At 43.0% G+C, this 16,415-nt stretch overlaps 2 protein-coding genes across 7 annotated transcripts in view; both read right to left on the minus strand.

Annotated features, from left to right (window-relative positions):
* The window catches only part of akap9 (A kinase (PRKA) anchor protein 9), a 75,571-nt gene extending 69,539 nt beyond the window's left edge, over positions 1-6,032 (minus strand). For 5 of the 6 annotated variants that reach the window (XM_030348075.1, XM_030348074.1, XM_030348076.1 and 2 more), the window contains exon 1: positions 452-518. In XM_030348075.1, coding sequence (XP_030203935.1) covers positions 452-502 — 51 coding nt within the window. In that variant the 5' untranslated portion in view covers positions 503-518. Of the gene's footprint in view, positions 1-451; positions 519-5,787 lie in introns of those variants that run through there. The other variant, XM_030348072.1, reaches the window with a different exon arrangement.
* Positions 6,033-9,915: 3,883 nt separating this feature from the next.
* cyp51 (cytochrome P450, family 51) lies at positions 9,916-16,324 on the minus strand. The gene is made up of 10 exons (XM_030348129.1): positions 15,992-16,324; positions 15,716-15,814; positions 15,441-15,617; positions 15,071-15,197; positions 14,733-14,907; positions 14,101-14,220; positions 13,364-13,559; positions 12,318-12,413; positions 11,759-11,927; positions 9,916-11,011 (listed from the first exon to the last, which is right to left on the minus strand). Exons 1-10 carry the CDS (start codon positions 16,145-16,147, stop codon positions 10,833-10,835), a joined length of 1,494 nt encoding a protein of 497 aa, XP_030203989.1. The 5' UTR covers positions 16,148-16,324; the 3' UTR covers positions 9,916-10,832.
* Positions 16,325-16,415: the final 91 nt, after the last annotated feature.

Genomic DNA, 16,415 nt, shown 5'->3' on the forward strand with positions numbered 1-16,415 from the left:
GGGGCAGAAAAGAGAGAGGAGAGGAGTTAAACACCGCTAGGGTACAAGCTACTTTATGCAGTCAGTGGTTGAACACAAACATAAGTCTTCCTCCATGCAAGCTGTACAAAGTGACCAAACATATGATTATAAATAAAAAAACGATAATAACCAATCTCAATTTTCCAAAAAGATAATGGGCAACAAAAACAAAATCGATGGTTAAACAAAAACATAAAGGAAGTATTTCATTGATTGAAACCCTTGAAAGAGGTATTAAAGGTAAAAATAAATATGGAATAATTAACAAAATACAAAGATAATAGCCCCAAATGCCCCATTGGGCTTGGGTAATATTTTTTTTTATGCATCAAGCTACATCACATTACCGCCATTTGATCCACAACCTCGAAACCTACTCTCATGTCCAATCCTAAAACAGACTGCTACGTAACAAACAAACGGTACCCACAGTGCTGCTGCACAGCTTAGTGATATTCAACCGCCACATTCTGTGCTCCATGAGTAGTGTCCGCTGGCTCTGTGAACGAGCGAATGAGGGATTCCTCCCTCCTTGAGTTTATATATGACAGGCCACCTACGCTTGTTGCTGTGCCAGGCGTTAATCCCGTAAACAGCTCGGCAAACAAATAGATTACGACAGAGTGACTTAACTTCGGGGTACGGGCGTGAGTTAAGTTGGTGTCACCGGATAGGGGCTTCCGACATGGAAGCAAGTGATATTTAAAAAGAAAAACAGTTGAAGAAAAAGAGCTTGAAAAAGGCCCCCTGGAAGGTTCTTCTATACATAAGAACAGACTGATTTGAACCCATGAGCAAAACAACTACATCTCCCTTAATGTGGTGCAAAGCGTACGACTTTGATATCAAGGGCAGACGTATATTGGGTGAGAGTGATGTGTAGGGAAATGCACAAGTATACAAAAAGTTAAAACATTTCAGACCTTAAAAGGAGGTCACAAGCCTTTGAAAAAGATTCTGAACCGGTTGATTATAATTTATTAAAAAGTACCTCAGGCCACTTGATTTCTTATTTAACAGAAATTCTCACTTTCCCTTTTACGTAACTTACTATACGTCATTATTAGGAAATACTTCTGACTCCACTGATTCATAGGAGATTGAGATATTTATCAATATGAGTACATCCTAGCAGGCTTAATTTGCACTTAAATATAAAAACTTCAAAGCACATCGCTTTAGTAAGACGGGTCAAAGGGGTTAAGATGTGGGGGATTCAAGGGTACTTAAATCCTCCCTAGAATCTCCCCATTGGTTCAGTCTTGTCACATTCACTATTTTTTCTACAAGATATGGGGATGGAGGGCCAACACATTCCAACCAGATCACTTTTTGTTTTTTGTTCAACAAATACCAGTTCCAATTCAAAGTTACTCATGAACTAACTATGCAGCTTCCTTTCGGTGTACGCCCTCTGATTTTAAATCTGCAGTGTTCCATTGATGTAAAATGTTCTGAATGTTCAGATTCCCCGTTAATGTCTACAAAACACAGAGAGCGTCTAGGCCTTCAGTTTGAGGGTGCCCAGAGGAGAGCACAGAGTCTAATGGTATGAAACCACAGGTAGCACAAACCCCCAAAAGTGGGCCCATCTCTCACAGGTGCCATGTCTTCACACATTCACACCCCAAGGACGAAAAAAGTCTCACAGGCCAAATTAGGAAACTCTTTTAGAAAGGTACGGGCATACAATGTGGATAATTTGCCTTTTGGAGTATTACGGTGTAACAGCAAGCTTCCAACGTTTTCCTCTTAACTGCACCTTGAACAGGATCCGAACACTTATTGGAGATCCAAAAGAGATCTGTTGCTGTGGGAAGACAAATTTCTGAACACAATGTCTGTTCATAAAGCCCTTAAGATCTGAGATAACGCAGATCGATCATTGAGTCGAGACACACCTCTTATATGGGGAGCCCTCATTCTCCATGTCACTAAATAGGAAGTGCTCCTAGTTTGTGAAGCAACATGGTTGAAACGCAAACGTCTGCTGCGTTGCTTTCCCGGTAAGACCATCGTTCCCCAGCCGGGAGGTTCAGAGGAACCGGGGCTTGCCGTCTGCGTGACAGCGATGTCATGCCACAGATAGAGCGGGGCCCGGCCATGTGTTGAGGAGTGAGAGGGCGGGGGGTGTTGGTGGTGCTGGAGCCCGTGGAGGCTGGGAGACACCGAAGGTTCAGCACCATCTGGGGGGAGAGGCGTAACGAAGGCGGGACACACCATCTGCTGTTTCCAGGCTGTGTTTGCAAACATTGTTCTAATATGGTACATTAGTAATATTATTATTAACGTGAGTAGTGACAGTAAAATATATATATGATACAATATGGCTTTGTTATGCTTGTGATAAGGGAGGTAGGATTGACGTGATCACACATCAAAGTGTGATTACATCAAGTGATCACACTTAAAATATTTCATGAATCATCACTTTCAGGTTGTCAATGGAGACCTGCAAATTCTTACAAAAAATATATGATATACTTTACAAGTTACAGCAAGCAAATGCTTCATCGCTGCTCATGCTATAGCGCTTGGTTAATCGTTGTGAATGATTTCCAGGGCTAGAGTTTTTTTTTTCTCTGAAGCACTTTGAGATTCTTGAATATAAAGTGCATTATAAATAAAATTTATTATTATTATTATTAGAGTGTGAACGTGCACAGTCACGGCGCCAGTGAGAGCTACATCAGCTAACACAGTGTTTGGCAGAGCTCTCATGCTACTGTAATTCGTTTTTCCTTTTTGTGTCTCAGTTATCTCACACCGACTACTCATAATAGATACCGTAAGACAAGGCTATGTCCTGCTATGGGTTATCCTGGCTAGTAGGCAGACGATAATTATTTTAGAGCCATCTTATCTTTACAGGAGCATGTATTGAGTTGATGCCAGAGCTACTGAAGCTATTCCAGTGTTTGGTATTGATTAGTCATTCAGCTGACTACTTTATCCAAAGCAGCGCTGCAAAGCGATCCAAAGCATTATTAATGAGCAGGTAGGGGTTCAGGGGCACCTTGCTCAAGGATGCCAACAGGACAGGTTATTATGCATTAATTACTATCTCCGTTATCTACCTTAAACCTGAGTCTACCTGAGGAATTGAATGGAGGCTATTTGTATGAAAAGGAATTTGTTATACAAGTGGCATTAAGTTCAGTTAATCAATATAATGCGCAGGACATCACTGGCTACCACTCTGTCCAACAAACAGACAGGACTTTAATCGCCTTGCAAATCACGATTAACAGTCTCCAAAAGGATTAGCCAGGTCCAGAGGCAACACTAGATAAACTCCTGCCTTGCTTCCCAATGTGTCTGCCCCCGTCCCACATTGACACTGACCTTTAAAACCAGTGAACCGTGCATTCATTTCCTCAGACTCTGGATTCAATACTTGACCCAAAGCTCTTTAAAGGGGTCGCTGTGAATCCATTGTGTTATTGTATAGGGGCACAGCTGGGAGAGATAATGAAAGTAGTCTGTAAAAAAGGGTTTGTTCAGAGCCACAGGACATATGTTCGGTAGCCCTCTGTTGGGTTTCATTCCCGTCAAGGTCACGGTCCCGCCTATATGTGGTTCACACCGTTTCTCTTGATGTTTTCTTACACAGCTAATTGGGCTAATTGAACCAATAAAGCTACGTTTATTTAAATACATAAAATATATAAATATATAAAGCTAATTGGCTGGTGTGGTGTGACTTTATGAGAGCAAAGGTATGCGGCTACGCTAGATCAAGTCAAATTCTATGACCCCACTGGGGATATTTTAACCTACCAGACAGGACATAGTCACAACAAAACAGTAACAATACAGCACAAGATCATAGAATGTGAAGCCAAAAGATGAGCAAATCGCAGAGTGAAACAAATGCTAATGCAATCATTTGTGCAAATTCTGCCAACTAATTGCAGTGCAAACAAAAGAGTCTTGGAAATGTAAAGTCCTATTTGTTGAACCTCCCTATCTTCTACCTGAACATAGAGGCCTCAACTCACTCTGAAGGGGCTGTCACTACAGTCCAGTAGGGCGTGGGTCTTCCCTATCACCTGCCGAGGGTAACAGTCAGGGAGCTGTGCTCGGTTCAACCCAATAACATTACTGGCTACCATGACGAGACTATTCCTATTGGCAAGATTCAGGTTCCCAAGTTCCCAAACTATTCACAACCCGACTCAATGGAAGTTCGGTAGAACAGAGTCCTTATTTTGCTGCACACATTCAATTTATATTTCTTAACACATAAAGGCGTCGTTGTACCTTAGCAATGGCATCCGCATCAGCCTGAAAGCTCAAGCCATTATCAAACACAGTAACCAAATATTTGTAGTTATCCACCATAGGTATGAAGAGACACTTTATGGGTGTGCCGCTACGCTCCTCTGCGTTTGAATTCCCTTCTCTCTGTAATATACATCCATCACCCTGGATAACAAATGAGCATTTAGCAGACGCTTTTATCCAAAGTGACTTATCTAGAGACATGTCACTAGTGAACTGGTATAGGGGTTAGGGCGTCTTGCTCATGGACTGTCTAGGGCTTGCATTCATTTAGCGCTTTTCTAACCAGTGGCCACTCAAAGCGGAAGCGCTTTACAATATTGCCCAGCATTCACCCATTCGTGCACACATTCACACTCCGACGGCAGTGTCGGAGTGTGAATGCAAGGAGACGGCCAGCTCGTCAGGGTGAGGTGTCTTGCTCAGGGACACCTCAACACTCAGCTAGGAGGAGATGGGGCTCAAACTAGCAACCTGCCGAGTACCAGCCCACTCTACCTCCTGAGCCACATGCCGCCCCTATGGTAACTAGATAGTCTGTTATAACACAACTTAAGTTCTGCAATAGACTACAACTAAGCCCATGTGTGGCAGGTCTTTCCAGCAAAAGTTAGTTATCTTATAACATCCTATAACAACGTATTGTAAATATATATTATTCCAGGGTGTGGCACACAGGAATAAACAAAAAATATGTATAACACAGTTAATGGTAAATGAATGGCTGAAGCTGAAGTCTTCTATTCGATTGATTGGAGTTCAGGCTTATTATGAAAAATAATTAGCATATTTATTGACAAGCAAATGTACAAATTAGACCCATTATTAGTCAGGCTCTCTTGTGTAATAACGCTGCACTGCTCATACATCATATTATAGCATATGTTGGCTTAAACTATGTTATAGTTGACAATTAGCATAGGCCATTTTTCATAGGCCATTTGGCGTCCCTGCATGGTATAGCTATAACAAGCATAGTGTGGTTCGAAGTATACATAAGTAATTCCCGTGTAGTGGTTTCTGTCTTGCTAAAGCCAGTGAGGGCACGTCCCGTAAATCCAGTCACACAGGATCCATCGTCTTCGCGTGGCTGACGTTAACACGCCATTGATTAACAAGGGTGTAATAACACATTCTTGACCTGAATGAGTACACACAACGTTGTCCTCAAAACGTTACAACGATAACACCAGCACCTCAACGATCAAGCAGTGACAGCAAAAACCCATCTGTTTAAACAAGCCTACTACTACTATTACTACTACTACTACTACTACTGCTGACCAGACCCTCAGCTGTCAGAGCAGGGCGCATGTTTAGTGCGACTGACAGCAGGGACTGGAGGAGGGAGCGACGCGGGCTTAGGACAGCTGACACACCAAACCGGTAGTCGTTCAAATAACGATAGCGATCATAAAGTTGTTGCACGAAAGACACATTTTGATTAACTTTGTCCGGATGAAGGAACTTATATCCACATACCTTTGCCTTGCCGGCCTCTAGCTTCTTTTGCCTCTCTTCGTCTTCCATTTCGGTTGTCCCGGTTGCTGAAACAGGACGGGGAATTGCTTCATAAGAAGACACAACAATACTACTAAATGCTTGTTACGAGACCCTCTGTTCCGAAAGCCTGTTCCATGGAGTGAAACCTCCTAGGGTGTGCGAGGGAGTCCCAATACTAGCGGCTAGCTCCGCGATGTCAGCGCAACCCGGCCGCCATGTTTTCCACGTAAACATGAGACTGGCTGTGATGACGTCGCCTAGGTGCCGTATAGGCCACGCCCCCTTCAGCATGTCATTGAAACAAGGGTGCAGAAAACAGTTATTTATATATATATATTATATATATATATATATATATATATTCAATATTAAGTTGGTGATTATTTAATTTGTAACAGGTTATTATAATATGAAATGGAAAGGTATGGTTTTTGTATTCCGTCATTCAAGTGTTGCTACTCAGGCTTCAGTAAACTATTTCACTACTTTTAAAGAAGATTATCAATTGGTAACCAATGCATGGGAATATTACAGGATGTTGATGTTGTAGGAGAATAGTATGTATATTGTTTGATTATATTTTCAGCTAAACTTTCTAAACTTGAATATGTATATATCTGGTCTCATCATTCGTTTTGATGGCATACACACATATGCAAGGTAGTTGGGGGAATTAAGCACATAAATAGGTAAGTTCGCGCAAATTCATCTAAAAGTGCCAAATTTGGCACAGATGTAGGGTCATACTGAAATGATTTAGCTAGGGCGCCGCAGCCAGCGACCCTCGGGGCCAGGCTGGCGGCCAAATCCAATATGGCCGCTGCCCGAAAAGGGTTCAATGTGGTTATTTTGACCACATAAGCTACAAATACAAACTTGATGTATTTTTTTACTTAATTGATCATAGGAAACACATAGGAATGTCTATATTTATGCTCCAGTATATCTGGACCCCTTAATCCTCCAAATCCAATATGGCCAAATTGGGTTTATGGGTAGTGGGGGTTATTGAAACCATACCTGAAAATTTCAAGAGTTTCTGACTTACGGTATAGGCTGCAGTATGACTTTTAGAGAATTTGAGGGAAAAAAATGCTGTTACAGAAACAATAGGGGACCAAGCAGCTTCGCTGCTCGGAGCCCTAAATATGCCAATGGACTTCCTGTGGTCAATAAACATAAAATAGACACCACATCCTCATTTGTAGCGCATTTGGTTTACATTTTTTAGCCAAAACCCTTTTTCGGACAGCGGCCATATTGAATTTAGGGAATTTGGGGGGGTCCTGATATACCTAATCATAAGTTTTAAGTATTCCAATGGGTTTCCTTTGGTCAAAAAAGGCAAAAATAGACATCAAGTTTGTATTTGTATCTCATCTGGTTCAGAAGCTATGGACGAATCCCTTTCAGGCGGCGGCCGTATTGGATTTGGCAGCCATCTTGGTCTCAGGGACCATTGGCTCGGGCGCCCTGGCTAAATCATTTCAGTATGCCCTCAGCTACATCTGTGCCAAATTTGGTGCATGTAGATGAAGTTGCGCGAATAATGGGGTGTAAAGCGGGCCCCATACTACAGCCAAAACTGCTTTTTTGGAGGAATAAGGGGACCAGATGCACCAGATCATAAATATTAACATTCCTATGTGTTTCCCATGACCAATTAAGCTGAAAAATATATAAAGTTTGCATTAGTTACTCACCTGGTTCAAAAGTTATGGCCGGAACCCTTTTGAGGCAGCGGCCATATTGGATTGGCCGCCATCTTGGCCCCAAGGGTCACTGGTTCCGGCGCCCTTGCTAAATAATTTCAGTATGACCTGAGCTACATCTGTGCCAAATTTGGCGCTTTTTGATTAATTTGCGCGAAAATGTGCTTAATTCCCCCCACTTAGGGTAATAGTTTGTTTATAAATTAGTAAAATAGCAAAATACACCCTTGTGACAATCAAGGTGTCACACAGATAAGATCGTTGATTCTCATACTCTGTATAAACTCTCATAGCCTATAGGGTTTAAACACTGTTGTGTTAATGTATACATACCAGCAGCTGAAGACGCAGCAGCTGGAGACGAAGGTCTGTTTCTTCTCGATATGGGGGCCGAGCAGCTGATAGTCTGACTGATCTTGAATTCTACCCATCTTCTTTTAGACATCCTCCTTGCCTCGATCCCCGAGCTGACCAGTGAGCACTTTGCTGTGCACGCAATCCACTAATGGCGAGGCCCCACCGGACGCGTTGCCAACGCGATTTCCTTCGCATAGAAACCGACCAACTGCACCCCAATAGATTGAGCGCTGCGCCATTCGAAAGTTTAGCTGCATGAAATATTCATGTTCCACGGGGAGTACTATGTCAGGAGCACTGTTGTACCCGGGTTTCTCAAATAGCAACTCTAAGTAGAACACACCCCCCCCCCCCCCCCCCCAGTCATTATAATGTCTAAACGACAACGCGTGTGCGGTGTGCGTGTGCGTGTGTGTGTGGTGTGTGTGTGTGTGTGTGTGTGTGTGTGTGTGTGTGTGTGTGTGTGCGTGCGCGCGCGCGCGCGTGCGTGCGTGCGTGTGTTTGTGAGACTGCACCTGCAACAATAGTGCTGCTTAATATTTTGACAGGCTGAGCCTACAATACATCTGTTGTTGTTTGACTATTGAGTATTTTAGGAACTTGCAGGGTCTTCAGATACATCACGACCAAGAGCAGGTCGTGTGACATCTTGGTGATAGCTCATGGTTATAAATGGTGTGAAATGCATTCATCCTTAATGACCAATAGCTCTTCTATTCCTCTCATTTTGAATTCAATTTGTTGTTTAGGAAAAAGGGTGAATGGGTTGGAAATGAATTTGTTGGGACTGTACTCAACTAATTCATATATCTGTGTTATGCTCGCTATTGCAATGCTATCTAACATTTTCTCATTGGCAAAAGAAGTATATTAATTCAACTTGATTTGTAATGTTTAGTTGGATTTATCACTAGGATTTGTTCAAACAAGAAAAAAATCATGATAATGACAACAGCCGACCAAATAAGACATGTTGCCTTTAAATAAGATGCTAGTTTTATAACCTTATCTTATCTTACATAACTAGAACCACCATCATATCCTTTTTACCAGTTATAATTCCATGTTCTATGTTTCATGGTGTATGGGTCGATGGTTGAAGTACTTTGATTCCTGTGTCCATAAACATTGAGCCAGCTGAAGAGTACTTGAGGCCTATGAGCGTTCCAGTGTTGTTTTACAACAGACGTCCTCTTCTCTGTGCAATGGTCTGTTACCTTAGACACCACAAGCACAGCCTATCATCTCAAAACATACACAATACATGAACATACATACACATACACAATATACAATAAAAACATACCAATATACCAAAACTAATTATAGTTGAGTAACACAGACTATAAAATCGCTTTGTCAATTGGGTTCCAATTCTGACAATAAGGATTATTTTTTGGGGTGTTCGTTGTTTTGTTGAACTGTTGGGTATCTTGAATATATATATCGTGAATAATAATGATACTAATAATTAAAAATTGTATACTATTCATTTATTATTCTGTTCAGTATGGAGATCTGTTTGACCAAGCTTCTCGGGCAATCGAACCTTGAAGTAGTGGAGCGAATATCCGTTTCAATATGGAGGATATCACTAAGCATCATTAAATATTCATGCATGGTGCCCAGTGCATCAAGAGGAGAGGGGATGCACTCCGTCCACCACATGCCAGATTGGACACTACAGCAAGAGAGTCATCTGGCAAACGAGCTGGTCCACATGAATTAACTAGGGGGAAGGTCGATTGTGTGTCTATTTATTTTTATGAGCATTCTTTATTCTAAATTTTTTGGTTAGGATTTCATTTTCGGCTTTCGATTTAGGGTAATGTTTTGTTTAGGTTCTTAGATATATTATACACACAAACAAAATGTAAAACCACAGACTACTGATGTGTTTCTCCGACTTGAATTCCGCAGAAAGCAGGAGTAGGCTACAACATTCTGATGGAACTCCTTTGTGTCGCCAAATCACATTCCACACAGGAAGAAAATCAACTCAGTGCAGAACAGAAAAGCCCAACCAGAACAAACAGCCTAGTTTTTGTGGTAGGATGTGTGTTTATTTGAACAGAAACATAGGTAGATAACGGTACACTTAACGGTCATACAATAAAGTGTTTTTCACTAGGGACAAGTGAAATCCATCGAGGCACTACTTGGACTCCCATAAACACGTATGGCGTAGACATTGTTTAGGCTTTAGAGGGCAGCATACCTCAGAAGAAGTAGGCGACACTGAAGTCCTTTGCAGACCAACTTGTTTTATGCTAAACGCGGTTTTGATTTGGTCACGTAACCATTAGTTAAGACAAGTGGGGTCGCCATGGAGACGGGAAATCTGAATTGCGATTGTGGGAATGAATCTTAATAAATCAGGGAGCCCTGATTTTTGGACTAATCACACACAATGTTGGCATGGACGTCATCTGCTGAGAAGTGGTCATTCTTGTAGTTCAAAGAGTGGTGAAAAACTATTCTGCAAAGTATCATTTTGTTCTTACAAATCACCCAAACATATTCTCCGCAAGTAGTGTGCTGATTGCTTTACTCATTCATTAGTAGTTCAACTTGGGTTTCCTTCCAGAGAGAATTTCATAAATGCTAGATAATGACTCAACGGTGAATGAATCAGAAAAGAGCTTTCATAAGATAAAATGAAGCTGTCCAGCTTCCAGAACCGCCTCAGAGAGGTTTCAAATGACATCATTACATTTTCCATGTTGAAACATTCCCATAAGGAATAAGACTAGTCAGTGCCACAGCAGTGTAAAACTTCAGTCATGCTTCTAAAAGCATCCCACCCCAGGCCCGACAACGGGGAACAACTCCCCACAAATGCAACGCATTCGTCAACATTCTCTTAAAAAAACCCCAACGGACTTTAAATAAAAAAATAAACAGATGTCTGTGGCGTCCCCCCTGAACCCCCGCCAGCCCCCCTCTCCGAGCCCCTCAGCGCGCCCGGCTGCGGTATCTGATGACGGGGTTGTGTGGCGTGTGGATCATGGTGGTGAAGTTGATGGTGGGGAAGTAGCCGTCCACCAGGTCAAACTCATACGCGCGCATCATGGTCGACAGGATGGTCTTCAGCTGCACGTACGCAAAGTTTTCACCGATGCAGCGATGGCGACCTGTAAGCAATGGACATGGTTAGCATTATTCATGTTGATAATGAGAGCTTGGTGGCCAGCGCGTAGGTGATACACCTAGGATCAGCCCGGGGTTCATTTTATTTCCTATGCCAAATGTCATTCCCCATCTCTCTAAAATGGTAGAGTTTCTTCGGATTTGACTGAAAATGAATTTATATCTTCCCAATATCAGGTCATCTTTAAAACTCTGGGTAACACTTTATAATAATGTTCCGTCATAAGTCATTTGTAAGCCTTTAGTTAATGATGAAATAACTATTAACAAAACTTGAATATATATTTGTAGAAGATTGATTAAGTTCTCAGCCGAACGGCCTTTCCAGTGGACTGTACCAACTGGTAGGCTGATCTGTCCACTATACATCTGGGTGGACACTCCCATTTGGGTTGTCACTAGAGGGTAGATCTAGCCTTCGGTTGTAATGGCTTATCAACATCACAGCATTTTGGTAAAATAGGGGTTATTTTATCTACAATGTATAATCATGTTCTGTTAATGCTTAGTTCAACATTAACTTATGGCTTATTAATTACTTGTAACTGAACTTTATAATAAAGTGTCACCAAACTGTATTTTATTTACATTCGTTAGCAAAGGCCATTGGCCCAATTCAACTAGCGGCCATTTTGGTTCCAAAATTCCACGTTCAGTCCCCCCACCCGGCTAGCATTTAGAACCAAGATGGCCGCTTGGTGAATAAAGTCAGACAGACTTTAATTCCTCACCGGCGCCGAAGGGCACGTAGGCAAACTTCTCGCCGCTGGCGGCGCTCTCGCTGAGGAAGCGGTCGGGGCTGAACTGGTCGCGCTCCGTCCACGTGTCGGGCAGCCGCTGGTTGACGGTGGGGGAGACGCACACCTGGTGGCCCGCCGGGATGGTGTAGCCCGCCACACTCTGGACACGCCAACAGCACAGGTTAGCGAAGGCATGATGGACTGGTGTCGGGTTTAACTCGAGTAACGGAGATTAATGGCGTTGAGTTTTAGCAACACTTTTAGTAACACTTCTAGTAACAAATAGGTCAATTCGGTAAGGATTTATAACTATAAGTGAATTTAATTTAATTTAGGTTGGATAAGTGAATTAAATTGATTTTTACTTACATAGGCAAATTCAGTGAAAAAAAAGTAAGACGATGAATTTAATTGTATTTTAGTAAAAATAAATAAATGCAACACCCTTCTTCTGTTTTTACTCTTCCTTTCTGGCTCCACCATCAACTGTATGTTTTGTGGTGCCCAATCTCATCTTTCTGTGTAAGAGGTGTCATGTGAGCGGTGGTACCTGTGGTGAGCGAGCCATCCGCATCATGGTCATAATGGGGGGGCGGAGCCTCAGGGTCTCCTTCACACAGCGGTCCAACAGGCCGAGGTCCTTCAGCTGTAGGTAGGAGCCCGGGCACGACATTAACACATCAATATGCGTTGAGCACAAAATTAAACCTGGCCAATAGGGAAGCACACACCAGACTGGCCCAAACATAAGGGCTGCGTCACAGTACTCAGTGAATTTGTCTGTCTGTGCCGAATTTGAGCTGTCAGGGATCTACGCAAAGCATCACCCCCTTATCTGCCTTTCATTTTGGCCGGCGGACACAAGTATAACATTTACCCTCATGGCGAAATCAAAACGATGTGTACGTAGTTGGTTGGATACACCAGACGCATTACAGCTGTAAATCAGAAGGACTTTGCTGCTCCCTTGTGGACAAGTACAGGTGGACGTGTTAACGCTGGCAGCTCTGCGGCCATTAGGGATGGGCAAAACGATTATTTTCCGGGAATCAGTTCTTTCAGTTTCGTTCACTATCACGATTCGTTCGTTTGATTCCTTCGTTAAGTCAGATGTCTGAACGTCATTTGGCAGGGAATCGGAAATTGTGGAATACATTTTAATCAGATTTATAAAATATCGTTTTTAATGTCATATTTTTAAGTATAGTACACAGGTGTATAGGATGAAAAAATAAATTGTTTAAACTTCGTTCAAGAATCGAGATATACATTGCGTATTCAAATATGTGTTTTTTCCCAATTATTCAGTTGTAACAAAATAACGGACTAAGGCGTTTTGATTTTGTATCGGAAGCTGGGGCAATTCAAAGATGTCAACGGTACAACTTGACTCAACATTCTCACTTAATATCAGTCATACGATACGACTTTATTAATCCCCCGTATGGGAAATTAGTTAAACCCTAACCCTAACCCTCGTTAGCCATGATACAGCTTTATACAAGGCAACATAAAAAGGATAACTTTACAAAAGTCGAGAGCACTCTGAACTCTGCACCAGTTTAGGGTCGATGGACCGGGGGGGTTGGGGGCTACCTGGTCGAACTCCAGTGGGGGCAGGTCCTCTCCGCACACGGCCTTCTGCTCAGCGTAACAGCGCTCCTGTAGCTCCTTGTCCCGGGCCAGGAAGAAGGTCATCCAGGCACTGGTGGTGGAGGAGGTGTGCTGGCCCGCCAACAGCAGACCAATCAGCAAGCCTGATATCTCGTCGTCGCTCAGGGTGTGGCCGTCTCTGGAGAACAAAAGAACATTTAATGTGTGCTAAGAGGGGCGAGGAGTTTCACCAAAAAGAGTCAAAACGCCAAATACAACTGTTTTACCCTGGCTCCTAAATAATACAATTAAATAAATAATTTAAAAAGGGTATTCATGATACTTCTTGACAAACACTTACTTATTGATGATGGATTACCATAATTAGTGTTACATTTATTAAAATAACATATACCACTTTAGGCACATCAATTAAGCATGTTGTTTTTAACACCTGAAACCTTTTTCCTGATAAAGTATTTATTGCGGCATGAACAACAAAAAAAGAAAGAGAGAGAGAGAGAGAGAACTATTTTGTCATTTTTAGCTCTAGTGTTTGATATAGATTAGAAGCCACTTAGTTAAGATGCACGGTCTTCAATTGCACATAACAATAAAAAAAGATTTTTTAGAAACTTGGTAGCGTGGTACTTTTTAATGCATTTTGCAGTTCCAATATTGATTTGTTACCATCAATATTGAAAGATGAGTTAACAAATGAATCCCTAGCGTGGTCTTACTTGTAGGTTGCGTCGATGAGGGTCTGCAGGAAGTCATCGCCTTTCTCACTGGAGTTCCTGCGTTTCTGGATGGCCTTGAAGAACATGCTCTTGATCTCCCTGTGAGCCCGGTCCCTCTTCCTGCACAACCACAACATAGGCATCCATTTGATCAGTTTACCTCACCTCCCGTGTGCACTTGACTGTGACATTGGTTACCGCTACATACTTAGATTCAATGTAAATTTTTCTGAATGCGACCCATTTCCTGTCAACTTGACAGCATAGGCCGGCATTTTACGAGATTTTTAAGTCGTATATCCTGTTTTGATATGCAGGACATAGGCTGCAACATGCAGGAAATAGGAGGTATCAGACTATACGAATAACCCTGCACTTTTATTCGTATAGTGCGGTCACCTAGCGGTTACTTTGCTAGACTTAAGATATATAACAATATGCCTGTGACAATCATCAACAGTGTAGGCAACATCAAGTTTTAATATTTAGTGACTTTAAAAGGACTTAAGCCCCCCCCCCCCCCCCCCCCCTATGCTTTTAATTCACGCTAACATAAAAAAAAATCAAGGCCCTTAGTGATACAGCCAAAAACGACCATGCTAGAGCCGACCCCACAGCCAGCTGTCCTCTACCTGAAGCTGGGCAGCGGCAGCCAGCTGGGCAGCAGCCAGGCCTCGTGGCTGAAGCCCCCGTCCAGGTCGCAGTACAGCTGGGCCACCTTCTCATCCAGCATGCTGCGGATCTCCTTCCCATGGAGACAGCTGCTGGCCGTCAGGATGATCAGCTCAGACAGGGCTACAAACAGGTCTGGAGAGAGGTAGGGGCGAGAGGGATAGGAGGGGGGGAGAGAGAGAGGGATGGAGAAAAAGGAGGAGAAGTTTGGTTTAAGGTGGTGTGTGTGTGTGTGTGTGTGTGTGTGTGTGTGTGTGTGTGTGTGTGTGTGTGTGTGTGTGTGTGTAAGCCACTGTACTTGTCTCTCCGCTGTCTCCCCATCTCTTCATGTACTCCACGGTCTCATCCTCGATGAGAGACACGTGTTTTTTGAACTGGGCAATGTTCAGACCCGTCTTTAACATCTTTTTTTGTTCCAGAAAGATCTGCAAGGTTACAACAAAAAAGTTTACAATTATGTAAAAGCAATGCGTTATAACCGTTATATAAGACTACACTAGTTGTTGCTTCAAAAACAATTAATGAATGAATTGATTGATTAATGAATTAATAGATAGAGAGACAGAGACAGATAGAGAGAGAGGGGGGAAAAGGGTGAGAGACAGAAAGAAAGAGACAAGAGAGGGACAGAGAGTATAAATTGCTTGGTTGAGGTCCATTTGACTCACGGGGTTGGGGACGTCGTAGGCCACCCCCTTGCCAAACACCGGGGTGGTGATCTTGGAGTAAACGTCCTCGGCGCTCAGGTCCTCGTTCTTGCTGTTGAACATCAGAGACGCGGCGTCGCTTCCCAGCAGGAAGGTGAACGTCTTCCCCACCATAGTGAAACTAACCACGGACCCGTACTGGGGACAGACGAGAAACATAATTCAGTGGGTTAATGACAGAGTCCCCTTCAGTGACGGGAAAACGAATTGCCATGGCCTCGAACAGGTGCACTTACTTTTTCATATGCCTTTTCAAGGAACTCAATCGGGCTTTTGCCGAACGCCACCGCTTGTCCCAGGAACGGAATACGAGAGGGGATGTAAGGTGGGTATTTCTGAAAACAACATTAATAAAAAGATCATTGAGTCGAGCTTCTGGAAAGGACCATTGCACGGTGCATATTACACACCAGGAGTCACCATGAATACGTGGTTTCCACAAGCTTGAGTTTTTTTTTCCAAAGTCGTCATTGTGTGGCATACATATTTCTTTCTGTGAATCTCCAACTCACCACATTAGGGTCGGAAGTCGACTGCTGCAGCATCATCTTAGAAAGGTATCCTAGTGCCAGGGTGATCACCGAGACAGCCAGGAACACCGACGTCAAGTTATCGCTCATCTTCCCCACGGTGTCCCCGAACAACATCTGATACAAAGGAGCAGCCATAGCGATTCCGTCGGACCGGTTTTCCCCCACACTCCAATGCAACGAAATATTTGCTTGTTATTTCTCAGGATAACATCAGAGCAACGTTAAGCTAGCCTTCAGATGCAACTTCCAAGCCACCAAAGCACAGTTCGTATTGTTACCCTGGGATGTATACCTGTCAATAGAGAGCCTACCCCCGCCTGACTATGCGAGCCGTTTGATTGGCTCGTGGCAGCGTGTCGGTCAAAGAACCGCCGCCCGTCGCGCCCAATGATTGGCCGTTGCG

This window comes from Gadus morhua, chromosome 22, assembly GCF_902167405.1.
Source record: "Gadus morhua chromosome 22, gadMor3.0, whole genome shotgun sequence".
In the NCBI taxonomy this organism is placed as follows: domain Eukaryota; kingdom Metazoa; phylum Chordata; class Actinopteri; order Gadiformes; family Gadidae; genus Gadus; species Gadus morhua.

Bases quoted from the DNA above. Each gene is read 5' to 3' on its own strand.
- cyp51 (XM_030348129.1), bottom strand. From the start codon at position 16,147: ATGGCTGCTCCTTTGTATCAGATGTTGTTCGGGGACACCGTGGGGAAG. The intron at 15,198-15,440 runs GTGAGTCAAATG...GTAACCTTGCAG, and splicing joins CCTACGACGTCCCCAACCCC to ATCTTTCTGGAACAAAAAAA. The intron at 13,560-14,100 runs GTAAGACCACGC...TTTGTTCTCCAG, and splicing joins CTCATCGACGCAACCTACAA to AGACGGCCACACCCTGAGCG.